The sequence below is a fragment of the Platalea leucorodia genome (genome assembly GCF_965183815.1).
Source record: "Platalea leucorodia genome assembly, chromosome: 5".
NCBI lineage: Eukaryota > Metazoa > Chordata > Aves > Pelecaniformes > Threskiornithidae > Platalea > Platalea leucorodia.
In genome coordinates, this window is record NC_138827.1 from 10,491,475 (window position 1) to 10,513,117 (window position 21,643).

The 21,643-nt window shown below is 43.2% G+C and overlaps 2 protein-coding genes across 4 annotated transcripts in view; both read left to right on the plus strand.

Moving 5' to 3' along the window:
• Positions 1-399: 399 nt before the first annotated feature.
• On the plus strand, positions 400-11,016 carry LOC309590508 (putative short-chain dehydrogenase/reductase family 42E member 2; the record flags this gene model as incomplete). Its single annotated transcript, XM_082311779.1, has 11 exons — positions 400-741; positions 1,263-1,358; positions 2,353-2,410; positions 3,069-3,187; positions 4,164-4,239; positions 5,693-5,775; positions 7,022-7,159; positions 8,170-8,235; positions 8,906-8,969; positions 10,073-10,146; positions 10,768-11,016. 11 exons carry the CDS (start codon positions 400-402, stop codon positions 11,014-11,016), a joined length of 1,365 nt encoding a protein of 454 aa, XP_082167905.1.
• Positions 11,017-16,546: 5,530 nt separating this feature from the next.
• The window catches only part of EEF2K (eukaryotic elongation factor 2 kinase), a 33,017-nt gene continuing 27,920 nt past the window's right edge, over positions 16,547-21,643 (plus strand). For all 3 annotated transcript variants that reach the window (XM_082313617.1, XM_082313620.1, XM_082313619.1), the window contains exon 1: positions 16,547-16,629. The gene's annotated coding sequence lies outside the window, so the exon portion shown is untranslated. The remainder of the gene's footprint in view (positions 16,630-21,643) is intronic.

A 21,643-nucleotide genomic window follows, 5' to 3' on the forward strand; every position in this document is an offset into this window, starting at 1 on the left:
ATTATGGTCTTTACTATTATTCTAATTCTGACCCACTTGAGGAAAGCATCTGAGTTCACGTTCTCTGCATTAGGGAATTTTTTTTTTTTTTTTTTTTTAGTTTTATTATTCTGGATACCACTTGCAAATAAATATTTAGTCCAAAACATGCAGCCGTTGTTGAGTGTTTTCAGGTTGCTGTCTTTAATATAGCCTACAGGCATTTTAAATATTTGTAAAATGTGAAAATTACAATTAAACAAAATTTTAAACAATCTAAGCAGAAAATTTAAATGGGTCTTTTAAAAGAAATCTTTGAAAGCTGGCAATTTTGTAGCTAGTGTTTTGCTTTTGTCTTCATGTCTCTTAAACAGGTTGCATTAAAGTAAAACTTTGCTGCTGTGAATAGAGCTCGTTAACATGAAACTCACTGGAATCGTCTGCATCCAGGAGCGCTATGGAGCAATTTTCAACATGGAGGAGAAGTTGTTACATGTCTTCGGTAACGGAAGACAGTATTTCGCCGACAAAAAACTTATACTGAGTGGGGTAGCAACACCCTGGCACCAAACCCCTAACTCCAAAGTGAACGGAAATGCTGGAGCACTGAGTGAAAAAAGTATGCGAGCAGTGGTGACAGGAGGCGGAGGCTATTTTGGATACAAGCTGGGATGTGCTCTTGCCAACGCAGGAGCTTCTGTTGTTCTATATGACATCCACAACCCTATCTGGGAAATTCCCAATGGAGTAGTGTGTATCCAGGTATGATAAATTGTATTTTCACAACTCTCAAAGTTAGTTCATTTGCCTTTTCCATAATGTCGTCACAGTTTTCACAGAATCCAAATACCTAATTGCAAATTAGTGCAAATTGCAATAACCGTTTTAACTGTGTGAATATTTTTGTCAACGGATTTTAGTATATCTGAAATAAGGAAAAGAATGAAACCTGTAATGCGTAGCACAGTGTGCCCGCTTCACCTCCTGACTCTGAAGCACTCCTCAGGACCCAGTCACTGCCCTCATCTGTGCCTCAGTGTAATCACCTGTAGAATGAACATAAGGGGTATTATGAGGCTTAATGAATGTTCTTAAAGTCCTCTGAGTTCTATGGAAGTATGATTATCAGCAAGTACTGAAATGGGCCTAGTTTTCAGTCCCCGGACGTGCAGTAAGTACAATTATATATATATATGCATTTCCTCTGTGCTAACTCGCTATATGACAAATGCTAACCTGCAGCTTTGATTTCAAGTCCAAATATCTTTTCTTGTGTATTACAGGCAGATGTCAGGGATTATGATGCCATATTTGCAGCCTGTGAAGGGGCTGACTGTGTGTTTCATGTAGCTTCATACGGAATGTCAGGAAGAGAGCAAGTGAGTCCGAATAGTTTTGGTTTTTTCTGTGTGACTGCCCACACTGAGGATGAGAGACTTGATGCTGTAACACCACATGTTAGATTTTTATTTCTTCAAATGATCCTGAGAGCCTGGATCCACGTCCATGCTGTTTTGGTAAATTGCTCTGTGCAAACTGGTGTGCTAGGTGCAAGCAGTCTGCCTACAGTACTGTGTTCCTAGTTGTGAAATTATTTCCTCCCCATTAGAGGCTCCACCAGCGCGCTGGGAGGGCTTTTGAGTTGGAAACGGCATTGAAGAGTTCTGAAATAGTGTGAGGACAAAAGGAAAGACAAGGGAAGCAGGTTCCCTCCAAAACCCTGATCCTTCCCTAAACCCTTCACATGGAACTCCTAGGTGTAAGGTCACCGGGAGGAATAAAACCTGAACTAAATTATAAATCATTTCATATAACTAAATGATAACAATGGCTGCATTTCAAGTCTTAATTGTTTGCCATTGGGTAAAAACCTGTAAGGATGTACCTGATGTAGGACTCTGAGACACAATTTTTATCATTAGAGTTACAAACACACACATTCTTACCTTATTTAATAAAAGGAACTTCAGTAATTACCTTAGCTGGATAGAATCGCTCATTCAAAGATGTTTGCAATTGAGCAAAGTATACTTGGAATTGCTTTGGGTAGAGGCAGCTGGTCACTGAAGTGCTACTGAAACATGGATATTTAACATATTGCTGCGAGATGTATAATAACTGGAAATGTGTGTTCAGAAGCACTGCGATTCTCTTTGCTTCAAGCAGGCTAGTCTGTAAAAATACAAGAAAAATACAGGCATAGTTTAAAAATAATGATTTGACTTCTTGAAGTCTGAAACAGCAGTCTAAATGATCTTTTTTCTAATCAAAGCACTAAACCCATTACCTTTACGTAGGGACATTTGTAACATCGCCCTATTGAATTTAAAATGTATTATTATTCAAAAATGCACAATTTCTTTATTTTCCTAGTTGCACAGAGAAGAGATTGAAACCGTAAACATTCACGGAACAAGACTCATCATTGATGGTGTGTATCCAACCTTGCCATTGGGTGTTGGTATAGCATATCAAAATATTATACCACTTAGAAAAAGCCAGTTGGCTTTTTTTTGGCACACACAGTTTTTTGCCAAATACTTTACATTTTTGGCAGAAGATGAGGAAACATGTCATTGGGTTTTTTTATGGTCGATTCTGCTATGGTGTGTGATACAAGAGCCAGCACTGTAGTTCAACTACTTCAGCTTTTCATAACCAAGTGTGACCTGATGTCAGAATCCGTATGCATGTAAGGAGTTAACTATTTCCACGTGTATTTTGCAGCAGTAAACCTCGTTGCTATCTAATAGCTTGTGCACAGGTAGTGGGCAGCCCTGGAAGCAGATGGACGTCCAGCCACCTGCCTGGCTAGAGCTGAAGCCCATCTCAGTTGGCTGGCAGCAGCCCTCCCAGGGGCACAGTGTTCGCTTACAGCATCCAAATTAGGATGTGCCAGATTATAAAGCACTTGGTTTTACACTGATGTCTTCCCTTTAAATATGCTTTGCATCTTAAATCACCCAACCATAAAATAGAAGAATTTGCTCTTTTAAGATGTGACAGTTTCTCAGAAAAAGGTCATTCAAAATTTTTTTCCATATTGTTTCAGTTTCCACTAAACTAATTTACTTTATACGTTGCCGCAGCCTGCAAACAAAGGAACATCGCTCGACTGATATACACCAGTACAGTAAACGTGGTGTTTGGAGGGCTTCCTATTGAAGATGGTGATGAGGAAACTGTGCCATATTTTCCAATTGAAAAGGTATTTTGGTTGTATTATATTTTCAAGTTTTCCCTTTGTTTACTTTCTTGTTTCTGAAAAAGCCTGGAGTTTTCATGACCACATTTTGCCTGATGCCAAAATCCAGGTACAAGAAAGAAGAAAGAAAACTCTTTACACTCTATTCATGATGCTATTCACCTATTCACAACCTTGACACATCAGTTTTATGTACATTGCAGTATATATTTCTTTGTTTCCTATCAAGGCCTTGATTTTGGAAAATAACTCGTACAGTGTCCCATTAACATTAATGAAATTCCACCTGGCCATAGGGATTGTGTTATATGGCTTGGTGCCTCTTTAGCCATTTATTATTTATATGATTTTTCTGTTTCTCCCTTATTGAAGATGATGTATATTCAATGTAGAGCTGATATGGAAAAGCAGCCTATTTTTATATGGGTTTATTGCATTTAATTAAAAAGGAGAAAGTACTTCTGGGTGCTTTGCATACACAGTTGGGTTTTGTGTCCCTCCTCTCTCCATCAAGTACTTCACAGTCTTTCAAGAAGTAAGGATGAATAGAGAAAATATTGAATAATATTTTGAATAATATTTCAAACAATATTTTCTCTGGTACAGTGCCACAAGAAAGCGAACAGGGTATTTCAGACCAGTCGTAATGTCTTCAAAACTTGGCTTTTGACTTTTCCGTTACCCGGAAAAGAAATCCAGATTACAAAGTAGTGATCAATTACATTCTTGGCAGCATTCAAAGCATACATTTATTTATTGCTTCTCAAATGTGCTGAAATTAATTAACTGGATTTGCATAAACAAAAACGCTTGCTTACCTTAGCAATATGCATGTGTTTTATCCTAAACTAATACCCCGTGGCTTCTGTATTTTGAGGTATTTGTTGCCATCTGCTCAGTAAAAACTACTGGAGAAGAGATGCCCCTCTGCCCTGTCCTTTCAAGAACAGATAAAAACATATTTGCTTTTTCTCTGTAGCATGTTGATCATTATTCCAGAACCAAATCAATTGCAGAACAAATGGTACTAGCAGCTAATGGAACTCCACTAGCAGGTACTTTTGTCTTAGCATGAATTCATAGTGGAATTTACTCCTCCTCTTCTTGTTCCTCACTAACATCCTATATCCTGTATCAATCCTTAGGGGACAAGATTGTCCAGCAATTATGAAATCAAGTTATCTACCCCCTCTCACAAACTAAAAGATTTTCACTTAAAAATCACTTTTAATTGTTTTTAAGTTCCCACAGTGTCCATAAAAGGTTTTAGCATGGTAGCAATGAGTTCAGTATGTTAATTGAAAAGATGAAGACAGCTATAAATTAAACAAAACCAAGTGTTTAATGTCACTGTATTATGCAACATAAGTAAAACATGAATGCTGATTAAATTGTTAACATAGCCCCCCCCCAAGTTATATATTAAAATCTGAAGAAGCCACCTGATACTACAGCCTGGAATTATTTATTAGTGCTTCCCAAAGTTTTCCACGTTGAGGAAGCCAGTTATACACTTGAATACTTAAGCTCACCTATGAGATACTCTAACTGCCAGTGCAAAACAAATTAATGTAAAGTGCAACATGATTCTATGTGACCAAGTGATACTGAGCTAAATTTAGCTGTAGACAACAAACAGAAAAGAATCTCTTCACCTGATACTTGCAGGGGGCTATAAAGAGATATAAAGTCATTGATGGGCATTCCATTCCAATAGAACTAGTTTCAAAAATAAAGGGCTTTTTCCTTATTTCCTCTTTTCTCAGCAGCTCTTCACATCAAAGACCCTCTTCATTTTAGGAGCAACACACAGTTCTGCATTTCTCAATGAAACGAGAATGTCATTGTTCCAAACATCCCATTTTGATCCCGTGCCCTAGCAGGATTGAGTATTTTGCATGTTTTCAAGTACTGTTAAGAACAGTTATAAGCAGATGATGAGACAGCCAATGGACACACTTGGGAAGTGACTGGATTTTTGTGATGGTCCTTACTTTCTCCCACTGAAGTTATCAAGAGCTGCCACAGCAGTTCTAGTGGGAGCTGGCTGTGCCTACTGTTGAGAACCTTTCAGCTCTACCTGGTAGTGCTAGTGAGTCACTCTTTCCCGTCAGTAATTTTGTATGAGATTAGTTGCTTTCATTCCGCTTTCTTACCAATAACTTGCTCACTTCAGCAGTTCATCACCACAGTGGGCACGTTCCTTCACTGCTTTGGCACAGAGACAAAGGACTGGTTAGAAAGAGGTTTTGAAATATCTGGTAATTTCTAAGAATCTGACTATGCTGGCAGGACTTCTCTGAATCTTATCCTGCTATTCTGCATGTTCTGATTCTGCCAACTTAATACCCAGCTACTAATTCAACACCTTTTCCTGTGTATTATTTTTTAAGATGGTGAAGTTAATTTATTTCAGAGTAAGTTCTGCTACCACCATCTTCGGTTCATACAAAGATATAACGTAGTCATGTGAAAGTCACTTAAGAACGGTCTTACCAATTCCTCTAGGAGGTGGAATACTCTATACGTGTGTCCTTCGCCCGCCAGGAATCTATGGACCGGAAGAGCAAAGACACTTGCCAAGGCTAGCAGTATGTATTTTAATTTTTTAATCTGCAGAATTTTCTATGATATATAACAGCATCACTTACTTGTTTTATAAATTGACCGACCTTCTTATTGGGCAGCAATTCAACAGTTCAATTGTCTGTTAAGGACATTGTAACTTTTGTTAACAGGCACTATATTATATCTGTAAAGAATGTGTAGTACATTAAAAAAGCCTTTTTTTGAAATACAAACACATGTAGGTCCAGCTTTATAATTTAATGCTTACTATAATTATAAGATTCAGGCCAATCTATGATATTTCAAATGTCTGTTTGCATGCAACTTACACCAAATCATTTAAAATATTAATGAAAAGAGATACGGCAAAATATCTTATTTCCAGTCTCAACTATTAACAGCTTTTATTATCCAATGAAACATGTTAAGGAGTCGGAAGCACCTTCTGGTACAATAGGTTACTAAAGGGCAAGCAGCTGAGGTGCTCATCTTTTACTCTTTTTCACTTGCTGTAGTTTAAACTGTAGGACTAAGACTAGTACAGTGTTTAGAATATGTTCCCTGTAGAATTATATGAGTCAGTTATTTTAAAAGCATCAGTACAGTATAAAGTTACGCATAGCTTTGAGGAAAGAATAGATTCAAGCTCACCACATAAGAAATATTTTTGTTTTGTGGCTGAGGTAGGGAATTATATTGAAGTCAGCGAAAATATACTTTATCATCTTCTAAATAAAGTGATTTTTAAGAATGACAAATGTCATTTTAGTTAAACTTGAGATGTTTTCTTTAGCCCCCGAAAAAAATGTAGTATTTTTCAATTTCTGTTTAAGATTTTAAGCTTATTTATTATGAGCCCATTTTAAGGCATTATACAACTGTCACATTTTGCAGTTTCTAAAATGTATCTGTTAAATGAAAAATGTGACACCTAGCATTACTTTCCATTTTTTCCCAGCCAAAGCTATTTGTTAAATTTGATCCGATTTTGTGAATACTTGTGATCCATTCAGAACTGTATCTTATCTTTCCATACAATATTTTACTTATCCTTAGAATAGACTTGTATTTTTTGTAAATTCAGCATGTATTGTGTTCAATATGTTCCTTGATCCTTCCTCATGAGCAATATTTTTAGAGCTCTCTGCACTTCTCGATTCTTTTTTTTTTTAAGTACACACAAACCTACATTTAGCTAGACAAGAAAGTGCACTGTCCCTCATTTTAAAACCCATTCTGCTTTGGTTTCCTGTTTGTTTATGTCTACAGAAGAACATTGAGAGAGGGCTACTTAGCTTCAAGTTTGGGGATCCTTCTGCTAAAATGAACTGGGTGCATGCAGAGAATCTCGTACAAGCTCAAATTCTAGCTGCCGAAGCTCTCACCCCTGAAAAGAACTACATAGCTGTAAGTAAACAATAAAAGCACCGCAGCTGTCATTCGACAGTGGATCCTGCCACCGTACCCTGTACGATAGTAACTACTGTAGTAGCACTAGTTAATGTACGTGTTATGGTCCTGTAGCTTAGGTTGCTGTCTCTGTTTTTAGTTGACAAATGTGCTATGAACAGTGTGGGACCTGGCAGCATTGGCTGTGCAGTGTGTTAAGAGTCGGAATATTCAGTTCCGTAAGAACTCCATCTTTACATTTTTGTAATATAATATTTGCCATTTCTGGAAGATGAGCAAAGAATGTTTGCTATGTCGGAAATGCAGCTGGAAGTTCAGGCAGATTTATCCCCTGTGCCCCTGTATATAGATCCAGACGTAATGTTCTGAACTGTGATAATCAGTTCTTCCCATACCACATGCAAATAAAGCACATTTGGGTTCATTGATTTCAAAAACAGTTGCGACTGTTTTCCTCCTTGTAAACACAGTTTTTTATTTGACCTAGAAGCACTACCCTTAAAGTATATTAGAAAGATTTTCAAAATAAATTAAACAACTTTTTCTAAAACGCTAAAAGCAAAAAGGAAAGAGGTAACTTACGTCTTGGTTACACAGATGGAGTGTTATGGATTTCCATGAGTCTTAACTAGACTGAGAGCAGCACACGTCCCACCATTTGCTGAATGTGTGTTAGCAGCACAAACTAGATATGGCACCACTTTCAGTGCATTTGGTAATCTCTGTATAGTCAGTATAGCCATGCTGTATAGGCACATCTGTAATTAATAAACTATACCAAGGCATGTTAATCACATAAACCACTTGCCCACCAATTTCATTGCACACATTAGTGCAACTGATTGAAACACATGTAGATAGTTGGTTGGTTTGTGTGTACATCCTTGCATAGTTTATATTGCTGTATTATTTTTAAGCTATTCATAAGGAGTGAGATAAAGAAAAAGAAGTCAATATACATGCAGTGTTATTGTTCCTAACTTGTCTCTTCTCTGCCTCTTTAACAGAGTGGCCAGGTGTATTTCATTAATGATGGCGAAAAATTCAACCTTTTTGAGTGGTTAACTCCACTTGTACGTACGATATATACTTTATCTGCAAATACATTAATTTCTTGAACTGTATACAAGTCCAGCTTTTGTGTGCAGGTTACATTTGGTATGTTTGCTTTGGGTGTAAGCGTTCCGTTGTGAATGTGGGTTTAATTCCTGCTTGAAGTTCAGTGTGATTAGCACTGTAACAAAGCCTACCTAAAATATCACATTAAAGCAACTGTCTTCACTGAGACCAAAGGACCACCTAAACCAGTATCCTCTTTTGAGTTGCCATTATCTTCATTTCTTGGGCATGCATCTGTTAACGGTGGCTATTTTGGGTGCACAAAAATATAAATCCTAATTATTAATCTGTAATATACATTCTTTTCAAAAGATCATTTTATTGTTAACAATGGGCTCAAAACCATAAATATGTCACAGAGTTCAATTAGGTATCAGCACACCATGACATTTCGATCGATTATTATAAACTTTTTTTTCCCTTTTTTAAGACTGACACTTGACAATTACATAGTGTCTACATGTGACATTTAACTGGAATCCCCTGAAAAATGAAAACTCAAATAGTAACAGCAGTGATGATTTTTTCTATTTTATCAGTAAATATTTCCACAAATATCTTCTGTATCAATAAAACTTGTTTGAGGTTTCTGGTTTTTTTCACTGTTTTTTAAATTTCTTTCAGTTTGAAAGATTAGGTTGCAGTAAACCATGGATACGTATTCCTACTTCCTTAGTTTATGCATCAGGTAAAAATATTTTATCAACATTTCTCTTTCCTGTCCACACTACCCTCATTTCTAATTGTAATATAATCATAGAATCGTTTAGGTTGGAATAGACCTTTAAGATCATCGAGTCCAACCATTAACCCAGCACTGCCAAGTCCACCACTAAACCATGTCCCCAGGCACCACGTCTACCCGTCTTTTAAATACCTCCAGGGATGGGGACTCAACCACTTCCCTGGGCAGCCTGTGCCAGTGCCTGACCGCCCTTTTGGTGAAGAAGTTTTTCCTAATATCCAACCTAAACCTCCCCTGGTGCAGCTTGAGGCCGTTTCCTCTCGTCCTATCGCTTGTTACTGGGGAGAAGAGACCAACCCCCACCTTGCTACAGGCTCCTTTCAGGCAGTTGTAGAGAGCAATAAGGTCTCCCCTCAGCCTCCTCTTCTCCAGGCTAAACAACCCCAGTTCCCTCAGCTGCTCCTCATAAGATGTTTGGGTTTTTTTTAATTTGCCCACAATTTTCAGTTTAATGTGTAAGAATAATATGCTGTGGGCTCACCTAGTGTGCAGCAGTTAGGGGTGAAGTTCAACTCTATGTAGTGTGTTGAAACCAGAATGATCTGGAAGAAGTCCCACAAAAACAGGTTTAATGTAGGACTTAACAGATGTATAACTTTGTGGAGTTAATAGTAAAAATATAAAAAGTTAAATGTCAAAATCCATGACTTCATGAAATACGCAGGAGAGTATCTGCTTTGCTGCATGGGTAAATTTCTTGTTCTCCTGTATCCCATGCTCTCTCCAGAATCAATCCCCATGTGCAGCTAAGACAGAATCCCACTTTGAGTATTTTGTTATCACATTTTTTATGAAGTCTCGTGATCTTTTCACTAGACCTGTCACCAACCCTCCAAACCCTTTTCACACAAGCACCCTAACTCAGGCTGACTGAAATATTAAATCCAACCCCTTGTGAGCAAGTAGTCCTGTTGACGTTAGTAATGGTGCCCTGAGCTCTTAGGCACGTGATTATCCACGATCATATAAGGTGCGAGATATGCCGAAGTCATAGTGGCATAGCAATTTACTATTCTTACCTCAAGTAGAAATCTTTTGTTATGCAGCCATGATAATGGAATACCTTCACCTGATGTTGAAGCCATTTGTTGAACTGTCCCCACTGCTGACCAGAAATGAGGTAAAGTCTGTGTTTGTAAACTCCCCTTAATTCTCACAGGATGCTTACATACATGTTAATACTGAGGTATGATTTAAGATTAAGTCAGTAGAAAGTAAAATCTACCCAGTACTACTTCAGCCTCCAGTTTCCAGGGCAGATGTATGCGTCATACATTTTAGGCAACGTATTATGCTCATTACCATAATCTTTGAAAAGGTAAGAGCTTATGCTTGCAGTCTGCGAGAGGCTGCTTCAGCTCCCTCCTTCCAAGGCCCTGTATCCTGTACGGCTTTGGCTGGTCAGTTGGGCCCTAATCACTGAAGATATTTAGGCACCTAAGAGATGGCTTTTACCTGCCTCCTTCGGTACATAAACAAGAGTGCAGAACATTTTTTATGGATGTTTTCAAGACTGGAAGATTCTGCTTTGCAGCTTTTACTGCCTCTTTGGGCTTTCAAGATTCTCCTTTTGAGTGAACAATTTAAAAAATAATGTGGCATGTCAATAGAGTATTGATATAATGTTGTGGGGGTTTTTTATTTTACATTTCCTTTAACTGTGTCTTTGCTACCATTTACAGACTTTGTTCCAATTTCCTATGTATTCATATCTTTGTATGTTGACTCTTTTGCCCTATAGGTACAAAACATTTCTACAACTCATACATTTCGAATAGACAAGGCACGGAGTCAGCTGGGGTACAGCCCAGAGAAGTTTGCATTTGCTGATTCCGTGGACCATTACATTAAAACCAGACCAGAAGCCCACAATCATCACATCTTCCTCAAACTTTTGTTTTCTTTAATTGTCAGTTTAAGCTTCATCTTTCTTTCTTTAAGATTTGATGGCCTTTCAGTTTTGCATTTTTTTAAAGAAATGCAACACTGACTTGCATAAACTGGACCTACTCGGTCACAGTACTGCTACCTGGCTCATTCTAATCTCCACAATAGTTACTGGCCTCAATGCAACAAACAGGCAGTTATTTTTAGATTTAAAAACAAAATTGTAATGTATCAGTAGCTGCACTTGAGAAATTAAAATACAGTAAACAATTACGGCCAAATCACTGAAACACACTGGAGTCAAGATTGTTGTCTCTATTTCACACCAAAAAAACCAACTTTCCAAAGTGATTGCTGAAGTAAATGAGAACCTGCAGAAAGAACAAGAGCTACAGCCAGCCCGCAGTGCTTCACCAGTGGAGAAAAATGGCTAAAATAAGGAGAAAGATTGACCACAGCTGCTGCCATGGCTCACTACCTTGGGGAACTGAGGAACAAGCAAAGGGACAGACAGAAGAGGTTACTGTAAATAACAGGTACCAGCCGTACAGAGAGAGTTCACACTGTGTGAATTTCTTTTGTGAATTAGCTGTATCACTGCATATGAGGGAAAATAAAAGCGTACTCGACACTTTGCTGAAGTCAGTCCTGTGCCTCTGTCCACACTGTTCCAGACCCGCTCCCCGCCCCACCCCTGGGGTGCAGAGCCATCCGCGACGGCACCACACGGCAGTTTGGAGGCCTAGAGGGTACATGCCGGTATAGTTTTTCACAAGTCAAAACTGTGTATTTTAGTTAAATCGGGAGTTATTAACTAAGTTACATTAGTTAAGCGCATTTATGTCACAGTAGAGGCATCTGCCACTATGGGTTGCACTAATCTTTGTACTGCTTCCTTTATCTTCTGTAGTTATTGAGGACAACAACCAACAATAAAGTTTAGTTGCTTATCAGCTGAACTTTAGGTACAACTATGTTTTTGCACCTCATTTCTAAATTATAGCAGTTGTACTGAGCAAATCGCTGCAGTAGCTAAAGTGAACAATGTCCTTTTTGAATTACTGTTGAGCTAAAATGGGCCTAAACAACAGGGGCAAGGCCCTCTGCAAGGCCCCGCTCCCTCCCAGCCGCCGCTCACGCTGGCGATTTATCGCAGGGATCTCTCTCCTGTCTGCACCTTTTCCAGCGTGTAACACGGGGAGGGATCAGGAGCACGGTGCGAGCAGAAAAAGAGCGCTTGGGAGACAGTACCAGGGATGAGACAGGCGATCTAAAGGAATCAAGGTCGGGGTGGGGAATGATAGGTGTATTTGAGAATTCTGGAGAAGGTGAGAGCACTTAGGCCTCACCGCAGTTGCCCCGGGCCAGGGGAGGCAGCGCAGGCCGGGTGCAGGGCCTGCACGCTGAGGGCGCAGTAACTCGAACGCAGCACGGGACGGCAGCACTGCCGAAATCGGTATTTCTGATTTTATTTTTAAGCCAAAAGGCGCGCAAGGGGGAGAAGCCACTTTCCCCAGTACGTACCGCCACTTTCTGTAATTCGATTTTAACGTGCGTGACCGGCAGCCCCAACACGCACCCGCCCACCCGAGCGGCCGCGGGGCGCCGGGCCCGGCCCGCACCGCCTCCAGGTCGCCCCCGCTCGCCACCAACGCGGCCTCGGTGGCCGGGTGGCGAAAAGGAGCCGCCGCCGCGGCAGGGACAAAACAGCTTGGCAGCGGTGGGATTCGAACCCACGCCATCGAAATGACTGGAGCCTAAATCCAGCGCCTTAGACCACTCGGCCACGCTACCGCCTGGGTGCTCACCCGCCCGCCAGGCCTCTTTCAGGGGGGCGGCGCCGCCGCTCTCCCCACCCACCCCCGCATGTTGCCCACCTGTGTCAGCGCTACCACAAGGCCCTCCGGCACGGCCGGCCGGCGCCCTCCCTGCCCGGGAAACGCAACCGCTGCAGCGGGCACGGCCCCCTCGCTCTCCGGCGGAGGGCTCCACGGCCGGGGCTGCCGGCGACCCCGCCGGGCCCCGTCCCCCGCCCCAGGCCACGCGGGCTTCCCGCGCCCGGCGCGCGCCCGACAGGTGGCGCCGCTGCCGCGCGCCCGGCGCCGCCCGCACACGTGGCCTGGGCGCCGCCCGCGCTGAGGCCGAAGCGCGGCCCTCGCTCCCGCCCCCGGGGCCCGGCCAAGCCCCGCGCCTCGGCCCCCGCCGGCCCCGCTGTCGGGCTGCGCCTCCGGGTGCTGTGACCGCGGCAGGCACAGGCCGGCACATCGGGGGTCTGTTCCCCAGAGCAGGAGCAGCGGAGCGCCGGCCGGCCCGCAGGAGGGCTCTGCCCGGCGGTGCGGGTGTCCTTGCCGTGGCCGCGCAGGGACGAGGGCAGCCCTTCGCTGGTGCCTTGCAGCCGCAAGAGCAGGTCTGCACACACCTCCCTGCCAAGAAGAGGGTCCGGTCTGCCCCCCGCCCCACAAGCAGGACCCCCCCCCTTCTCTCCCAGCTTCTCCCGGGGAGACAGCGTTCCCCGGGCCACCCCCGCGCTGCCCGCACGCTGCGGGGCTGGTGACCTTCCCAGCCAGCTGCTGACTTGGCGTCGCGGTGTGTCTTCAGCTGAACCATTCCCACCCGAAATGGGAGGCCCCTGGCTGCCTTTATCTCTGCGCTGCTCAACATGGAGCTGCAGAGGCTGGTAGGAAGCGCAGCTGGTGGCCGGGGCTGTCCGTAGGCAGCTCGGCGTCCTGCCGCGCTGGTGCCTCGCTTACCTGCTGCTGCTGAGCTCGGGCATGGCGTAAGCAGGCGATTTTCCTGTCCACCTCAATGAGGGAGCTGGGTTTGGCAACCGGAGCCAGATTCAAGCTGTCACTGGTGAGTAGAAAGACGAATTCCCTTATTCTGGGAGGCCTGCAGGAGGAATTTGTGTAATTACTTTGTGGACAGAGCTAAAACCATCAGGACTAAATGCTGTGCGATTAAAACAATACAGAGAAATTACATCTACCCTTGTGCGTCTTCCCGTAGGAAGTCATGCACCGGTGCGCCAGGAGGTTTAATGCGTGCACATTATCCGCAGCTGCCATGTGGCTGAAGTGAGGTTTATGACCAACTGGACTGACCTTATGAGAAGGGACTGTCGTAGGGGTATGTAGGCACAAAGTGTTGAGAGAATTAATTTATTTACAGGCAGTTTTTCATATGGATTTTCAAATGAATGCAGAGCAAAATTGCTCTGAAAGTTGGTATTATCTGGGGTGTGCTTTCCTTTTTCCTTTCAAAAACTGCAGTTCCCTAGAAGAGCAATTTCTAAACAGGACCTCATTTAACACGAGCATACTGGAACTTTGCAAGCTTCAGTACTCTTGGAGAAAAATATATACGCATTGCAGAGCATACTAAATGAAAGAGTAACATACTACACTTGCAGGTCACTAATTTCCTAGGTTGCCATTTTAGATTTAATTTTTAATATTTCCAAACAAAAAATAAATGTGAATCAAACTCCTTAAGTGTTAAGGATATAATAGGTAACATCTAAATAGAAAACTAAAACTAGAAGATGCAGCGTGTCAGGGCTAGTATCTAATTTCAATATGCATTTTTAGTATTTCATCAAAGACTTTTTCATCATCACTAATTGTTTTGAGAAAATGTTACAGAGAAGCCCCAGGCTTAATCCCGAAAATAAGTACAGCCTTGCATCAGGGTACCAGAGCTGGCTTATTTAAAAGCATGAGAAATGTGTAGCTTGAGACGGTATAACCTAACTATGTTCCTAATACAGCAGAACGCTCTCCATGAGGATATATAGTGTAATACAGCCATATGCCACTTTTAGTCCAAAACAATGCTGTGTATTTAGATGAGTTTAAAGCCAGTTACTCTTGTGACTTGTTCAGTTGTGCTCATATATCCCACCAGTAACAGTATTCCACTGCTATCAGTACCCTACGATTGCAGGTGGTGATTTTTTTTTTAACCTTTATCAACACGTTTTCATTTAGTGGGAACCAGGCATCTGGCTTCCACCAGGCCTTCAGAATTAATTTGACGAGTCTGCCCTCTTCCCAGGCCCTGCTGTGAGGCATCCCGACAGCAGCCGTGCCGGGTGCTGCTCTCCCCAGGGTGCTCAGCTGGGCTGCCCGCAGAATGAGCAATGGGGAGATGCAAACTCTGGTGCTGATGGCGCAAAAGCGCTCAGTTTTCGGTGGTTGTTAATATTTACAACAGTGATTTGCAGCTGGGAGATTAATAGGACCTCAGAGGTATTCTGCACAATCCACGAACATTGTAAATGTGTTTAATTTGAGCTTAAACTCTGCAGGAATTTGAGGCTACCCAGAAATGTGGCTGCAGGAAGCAGCATTAAATGGGGGCTCAGTCAAGTCTCTGCTTTACACTCTCAAATGAGGGCTGCACGCTCAGCATAGTGCTGGAAATTGCTGCCAAAATTACAGGTACCCTGAAAGTGCAGGCGGTGTTCCTGCACGCACATGCTGCTTTCTCCAGTCCCCAAGCTAAGATACAGTTTAATTTTTCTAAGTAACGGTGGTGGCAGGCCAGTGTTCCTGGCAGAGAGTCAGAGCATTTGCTCTGTGTGTTTTTAATTAATTATTAGTAATCTTCCTCTTGAAGATTATCTCAGCACTAGTGTTGCAGCAGCGTTTCTGTGTTGCCTCCCTCTTTGGAGAGCACAGGGATTGTGCATTCTTCTGTCTGTGATGCCGCAAGAGACCGTCCGTCTGTCACGAAGGACGTGCTCACAGCTTCCAGTCTCGCTTTGGTAACCCCTTCTCGTGGTGAAAAGCACTAATGAGGATTATTTACATGAATAAGAGATTCAACAACAGTAAAAGTGGCAGACTCTTTGCAGGCTGCCAAATAATACAATTAAACCAGAACCTATTTACTTTAATTTCCATGTAACCCATAAAAGGGTAAGGAGTTTTGTTTAAATTTTCCACAAATTCTAAGCTTGAGGAAAAGCTTAAACATGGGTGTTTTCAAGTCAGAAAGCCAATGTTTTAGGAAAAAAGAAAATGTGGGTGATTTGAGGAAATCTGAAGCCTTTGGAACTTGAAATCTGGTGCATACTTCTGCCGTTTCTCATGGGGAAATGGAGCACTCTGCAATTTAATAACCGAAAAGGCCAACCTGAAGTGCACGGAGCCCCCGTGGGCCCCACGGTCACTGCCTGTGTCGGCTCCCTGCCTTCCCCCAGGGCTGGGGTCCTCGGGGGGGCTGCCGTGCCCCCGGGAAGCCCACCTTTCGGCTCCGAACCCACAGCAAGCAGAAATGAAAGGAAAACTCGGGATACCGCTCCTGTGAGCAGCGCTCAGGAGACCTGGCTTCGCGCAGGTTTCCAGCACAGCCGCACTCCCTCCTGCTCCCTCTCGCCCGGAATTCCCCCGTCTCTAACACCGCTAATCGGGGGCTTTCTCCTCTAATTTTCAACGTTTTTCTCACAGGAATAAAGTGCCCGGGACGCTCCCCGCCGCCGCTTGGGGCGAGGCTACGAGCGGGCGGCGGAGCGCCGGCTGAGGCGAGCTGCAGGCGCCGCCCGCGCGGTGGGCGGGAAGGCGGCGGGAGGTGAGGGGCGGCTGCGCTGCCCGCCTCCCCGCAGCAGGGCGGCTGCGCGCCCGCCTGCCCTGGGCCGGGCGGCGGCAGCGGCGGCGGCAGCGGTCTGCAGCGGTCTGCAGCGGCCGGGGCGGCGGGTCTGGGCTGCGCTAACCCGGTAGGTGCCTTCGCGCCGCGGGGGCCGACGCCGGCGGGAGGTCGGGCCCGCGAAAGCTGTCGCCAGGCTGCTGGCGGGGTGAAGCGCGGAGGGCGGAACGGGCGTTTTTAATTACGGAAAATGGTGAACAACTTGGCGGTTACAGCCCGCAAAAGGCCGGCGGCCAAGCCGTGAGATTCTGCGGCGACCTAAAAATAACCTGATATTTTTGTATTGGGCAACACTCCTGCTCTTAGGCCTGGAGATAATAGTTTCATCCGTATATGTTTCCAGGCAAGTGCAATTCATTTTAGGGCACGCCCAGTTTAAAAGTCCCGAAATCCTGTTTCTAACTGGAACAGCCCAAGCGGAGAAGGGTGCTGGCGTGTGCGGCGCGGGCGGGTGAAGGGCTGGCCGAGTGCGCGGTGACAGCCCGCGACGGCCTCTAGGGCTGTTCGTATTTGGGTACTTCTTCAAATGCCTCCATATGCATAAACCATGGGGCTGATTAACGGCGTGGAGTGCTGAGCAAATGCTTACAGAAAATCAATGATAGTCAATTGTTCAGTGTATTTAAAGCCAGTTGAAATAACAGAGCTAATAACGGCAACAGAAGGACATTTTAAAGTTACCTTGAAAGTTCCTTTTCTGTCCTTTTATACTCTCATGTTTTGGGTACCGCTAACATAGTATTCATTTGTGTGTTTGGCAGAAAGGTGGACGTGACTCAGAAGGGTCATTTCTGTGCTTTACTGCTTGCAACTCGGAAAGCTATTTGTATGTTCGAAGCCACAGTGTGTTTCCTTGCACAGGGTTTTGAGTCTCAAACGCTTCGTACTCTGAGCTAGAGCAGACAAGCTCTCCCATTCGTTTCATGAATTTTGCATCACTGTTCTCCAACGCTCTCTGGCTAATGCAATGCAGCTGTGCTTGCAGACAAACTGGATGTGATTTCTGCCACGATGTTTGCAGTAGTGATGCACTGGAAGGGGCCTAAAGTAAAGGCTTCTCATTAGAAGATCTGTGCTTGGTAAGAACAGGTTTGTCAAAGGTAGCCAGTGAGTTGAGACATTTCTGGGTTTTTTAATCTCGTTTTTTATCAGAGCTGTTACTTTGACTCACTAAACCTGTTTTCTTGCCAGTGCATGGTGCAGATGAGAATAGACGTTTGCTTCACAAGCGTCGGTTGGGTGTTTGGAAAGCGCAGTAGTTCTGTAATGTGCTACAGGATGGGAACGTAGCAGTGGGGTTGTTCTGGACCATGTTACGTGGCTTTGTGCCTGTATTTCATAAAAATGATAACAATATGTTAAGGTGCACAGTCTGTATAGTTGCTGAGGTTAAATTTCAAATCTATATTTTAAAAGAATGTTAATCTGAAAAAAGCGATTTATCTCTTAAAAGAAAAAACTGCTTGTTACTGTTACAGGTATCCTGCTAGATGGCTTTGGCTGATGTGGTGTTAAACCAAAAGGGATTTAGTATTATACCAGGGAGGTGGGGGTCATTCTTGCTCTAATGGTTCTCTACAAGAAGCATTCTCTGCTTCCTCTGTTCTAGGGCAGTTCCTGTTCCCCTGTCTTCTGCTGAAGTGGTGCAGAGGGCTGTGTCTGAGCTGAAACAGCCACCAAGAAGTAGCTGGAGATGCTCCAGTCGTCCCTTCTTTTGCTGACTAGAGTAGAGCATTGCTATCGTTCAGTTCTTTGGGATGAATGAAGGCAGGTTTCAATGCTGAGGCATCTGTGGGGTCTTGCTCAAGGGTCCTGCCAAACCAGGCGTGTTTCTTAACAACAGACACCCTACAGAAAGAAGAAACAAGTCATGTTTTACCAGCACTGTGATGTGAATTTTGCCCTCTGTTTATCTGTGTTTGCATATGCACTGTGCTTGGCAGCACAGTGGATTGTCCTTGCAACCCACCTGCCCTTCTTGGTGGTGTGGCTCTTGGATATAAAGGCAAGAGAAAGAAAAATACTTCAGACAGCCATTGGAAGAGCCCAAAAAATAATAGAGACTTGAGCAGATGTAATAACTGTCTGTATTTTAGATTATCCTCATTTTGAATCACATAGTACGAGGTTGATTAAAAAAGTGGAATACATTTTCAAAGTAGATTGGAGAGGGTAGTGTTTAAATTACAGGTCGTGTGTGATAATGCAGGCTTGCAGGCTAGGTTCCGTGCAGTCTGTCTCTCTTCGCTGCTTAGCCCTAGGAAAGCTGCTGTAATGGATATTAAAGACTAAGTAATGAAAATGTAGCAGCAATAGAAGTGGGGGCTCTTAGATAGTACAGCTTTATGCCATGATGCAGAAGCACAGAATATAAGCCTTGGGATGAAGCTCAGGCTTTTTTATAAGGCTTTTGGTCAAATAAACTGTGAGGTTTAGAGCAGTGTTTCTAGAGTTTAAAGTTTGGTCGTTGAATTCTGTTTTAAAGAGCATATTATGTGAGGACGGTTTTTAGTAAATACACTTCCAAAGTAAACACCACAAGTCCTTTACAAGAAGTATGGTTCCAAGAAAAACTGGCAGAGTTTTATAAACACCATTAGCTTTAAATACAAACTGATTTGTGTGATAATGTTCCATTTACACAGCAAGTCACAGAAATCATGAATGTTGGCAGTCACTGCTGCATAAACCTGCATTCCTGTTGCTGTTTCTTCTTGGACCATCTCAGACCTGATGGATCTGCTGATGTGTCTTTGACTGCAGTAGTAGAAATCAGCGCAGGACAGCAGCTGTCCTGCATTGAGGCTAGTCTAGTGCTATAGTATATCCTGGAGATAGTCCTGTACTTGAAGGATCATTTTACATCTGCTCTTTGTGTGTGCTGACAAGCTGTAGAGATTAACATTCTCAAATACTCGTTAGACTCCAGTAAGACGATCACAGTAAAAATGGTAGTGGCAACTGAGGATACCTTCCCCTTCCAGTTTTCCGGTACTGCCTCTTCCCAGAAATGACAGCTCTCGCGTGGTCTTTGCTAGAAGAGCAGATTATATGAACGCTGCAAAGCTGCTTCAGTGCAAAGTCAGATGAGTTGGCTCAGACCTACTTCAGCAGTGGTTAGCTGTAGCTGATGCTGCCTGATGCAGGTGGAGTTCTGGTGTTACCTGTGTTGCTAGTGGAGCTGTGGCAATGCTACCTCCATCAGAAAGGCAGTAACCAACAACATCATGCTGCTGGTGAAAGCTCCCATACGTTACAGCACTGTTTCTGTGGTGACCATCCTCTCAGTAGCTGTGGTGTAAGGTCTGCAGCTATGAATACTGCTGTAGGAGTGTAATTATCTGGTACTATTTAATGGAGAAAGAAAGTTGAATATGCACAGAGCTGAAGAATTACAGTGAAGGAAAGCTGAAAACCTTGGTTTATAGCTGTCTTTTTAGGCTAGCTGTGTGAAAATCCCTGATTTAGCTGGTTGGGTGAGGTTGCTCTAGAACTAAGCAATTGATGGGACACTTAGAAGTGTCTGCTTTTAGTTTGATGCTGTTGCATAGCCAGTGTCTGGGCCAAATTTTGAAAATTCTAACTAATCTTCTATTTTGTAGGTGCAGTATCTAGGTAGACTTCCACCTCTTCCCAGGGCTTTGATCATTTCTACATCTCATTTTTCTAGCTTGTAAAACAGATGATACTTCCGTTAGATGGATGTGGGAAGGGAGGGTGATACTTATATAATATTGAGAACAAATTAAGTGCAATATTCTGTAAGCTCAAATTGTTGTTTTCAGGGCTCCAGGACCAAAAGGGTTTTAAGCTGTATGTCGTGTGAAACAAATCAAGATACGCTGCTTTGCGTAGTCTGCTTCTGCCCTCTAATCAAGAACGAAACAGGCAGACCTGATTGTAATACACTCACAGTACCCATCTGAAGAGCCAGCAAAATTCACTGTAGCAGACTTGCCAGCAAATATTTGTTTAAACTCAGCTAAATCTGTATGAAGATTTGGATGATTATTTTGCATTCATCTAACCCTTTCCTGTTTTTCATGCAGCAGAACAATGTGAATAATCAAAGCTAAAATGAGGAGAAAAATATTCCCATTAATTTGAGGGGGCCTGGAAGTTAGTGCTTGTGCTACTGGTTTCTGACTGCTTCAAAGAAAATACCCTTAAGTGCTGATAGTGGTTTAAGACTCATGGTGTAGTTTGTAAATCTGCTTTATTATTTTTAAGGAGAAAAACATACAGTAAAATCAAGCAGTAGCCCAGTCCCTTGTGTGTCTGTCCCTTTCCAGCCTTCCCCTGGGTAAGCCTACGCTGGCTTTTTGTTCTGATCAGAAAAGTGCTTCTGAAGCGACTTTCCTGATCATCTCAGCAAATTGCACTTTGATTCATGTTGAAAAGCAGTCTCGGAGCTTGCAAATTAAACTCCTTGGGCATAAAACTTAACTGGAGAACACAGCACAGCCACTGGTGGTATCTGCTCCCTGAGACCAACCATGCTGCTCTACAGACCTGCCCCCAGTTCACCACATACTTGTGGTGTGGAAGAAGCTGTGCTGTGTTGATGCCCGCTGGGTTCTTGCCGAGGCATTAGATTCTCCTGGTGAGTTTTAATGAGTCAGGTTGTTCTTTGCTGCCAGCTTGGTTGTGATCAGATTTGCTGATTGACCTCAGCATTGAATAAAAATGCAACAGGAAACAGTGGAGTGACCTGGAAAGCTCCAAGCAGGATACCGTCATAGGGGAATCAGTTGTATGTTGTTGTACTCTCAGTAGAAGAAACAATTAACAAAAGTGTGTGGCAGAAAGGTCATTTCACTTCAGTCTGTGTGTTCTCTTCAGCGTGGTCTGAGCTTTTGATGTGATTGGGTATTAAAGGCATTACAGAAAGTCATTAAATTTGGCAAAGACAGGTGTTAAGAGACTTCAGGAAATGACTCTGAAACCTAGAGTTAGTGCAGTTAATGAGAACAGAGTTTCAGAAAATGTGAACTATCAGCAATTAGAAAAACATGTGAATAGGGATGGATTATTGTTCTGTGAAGGTTTATTTGCTCTTTGAAGCAGCTGGTCTATGAATCATG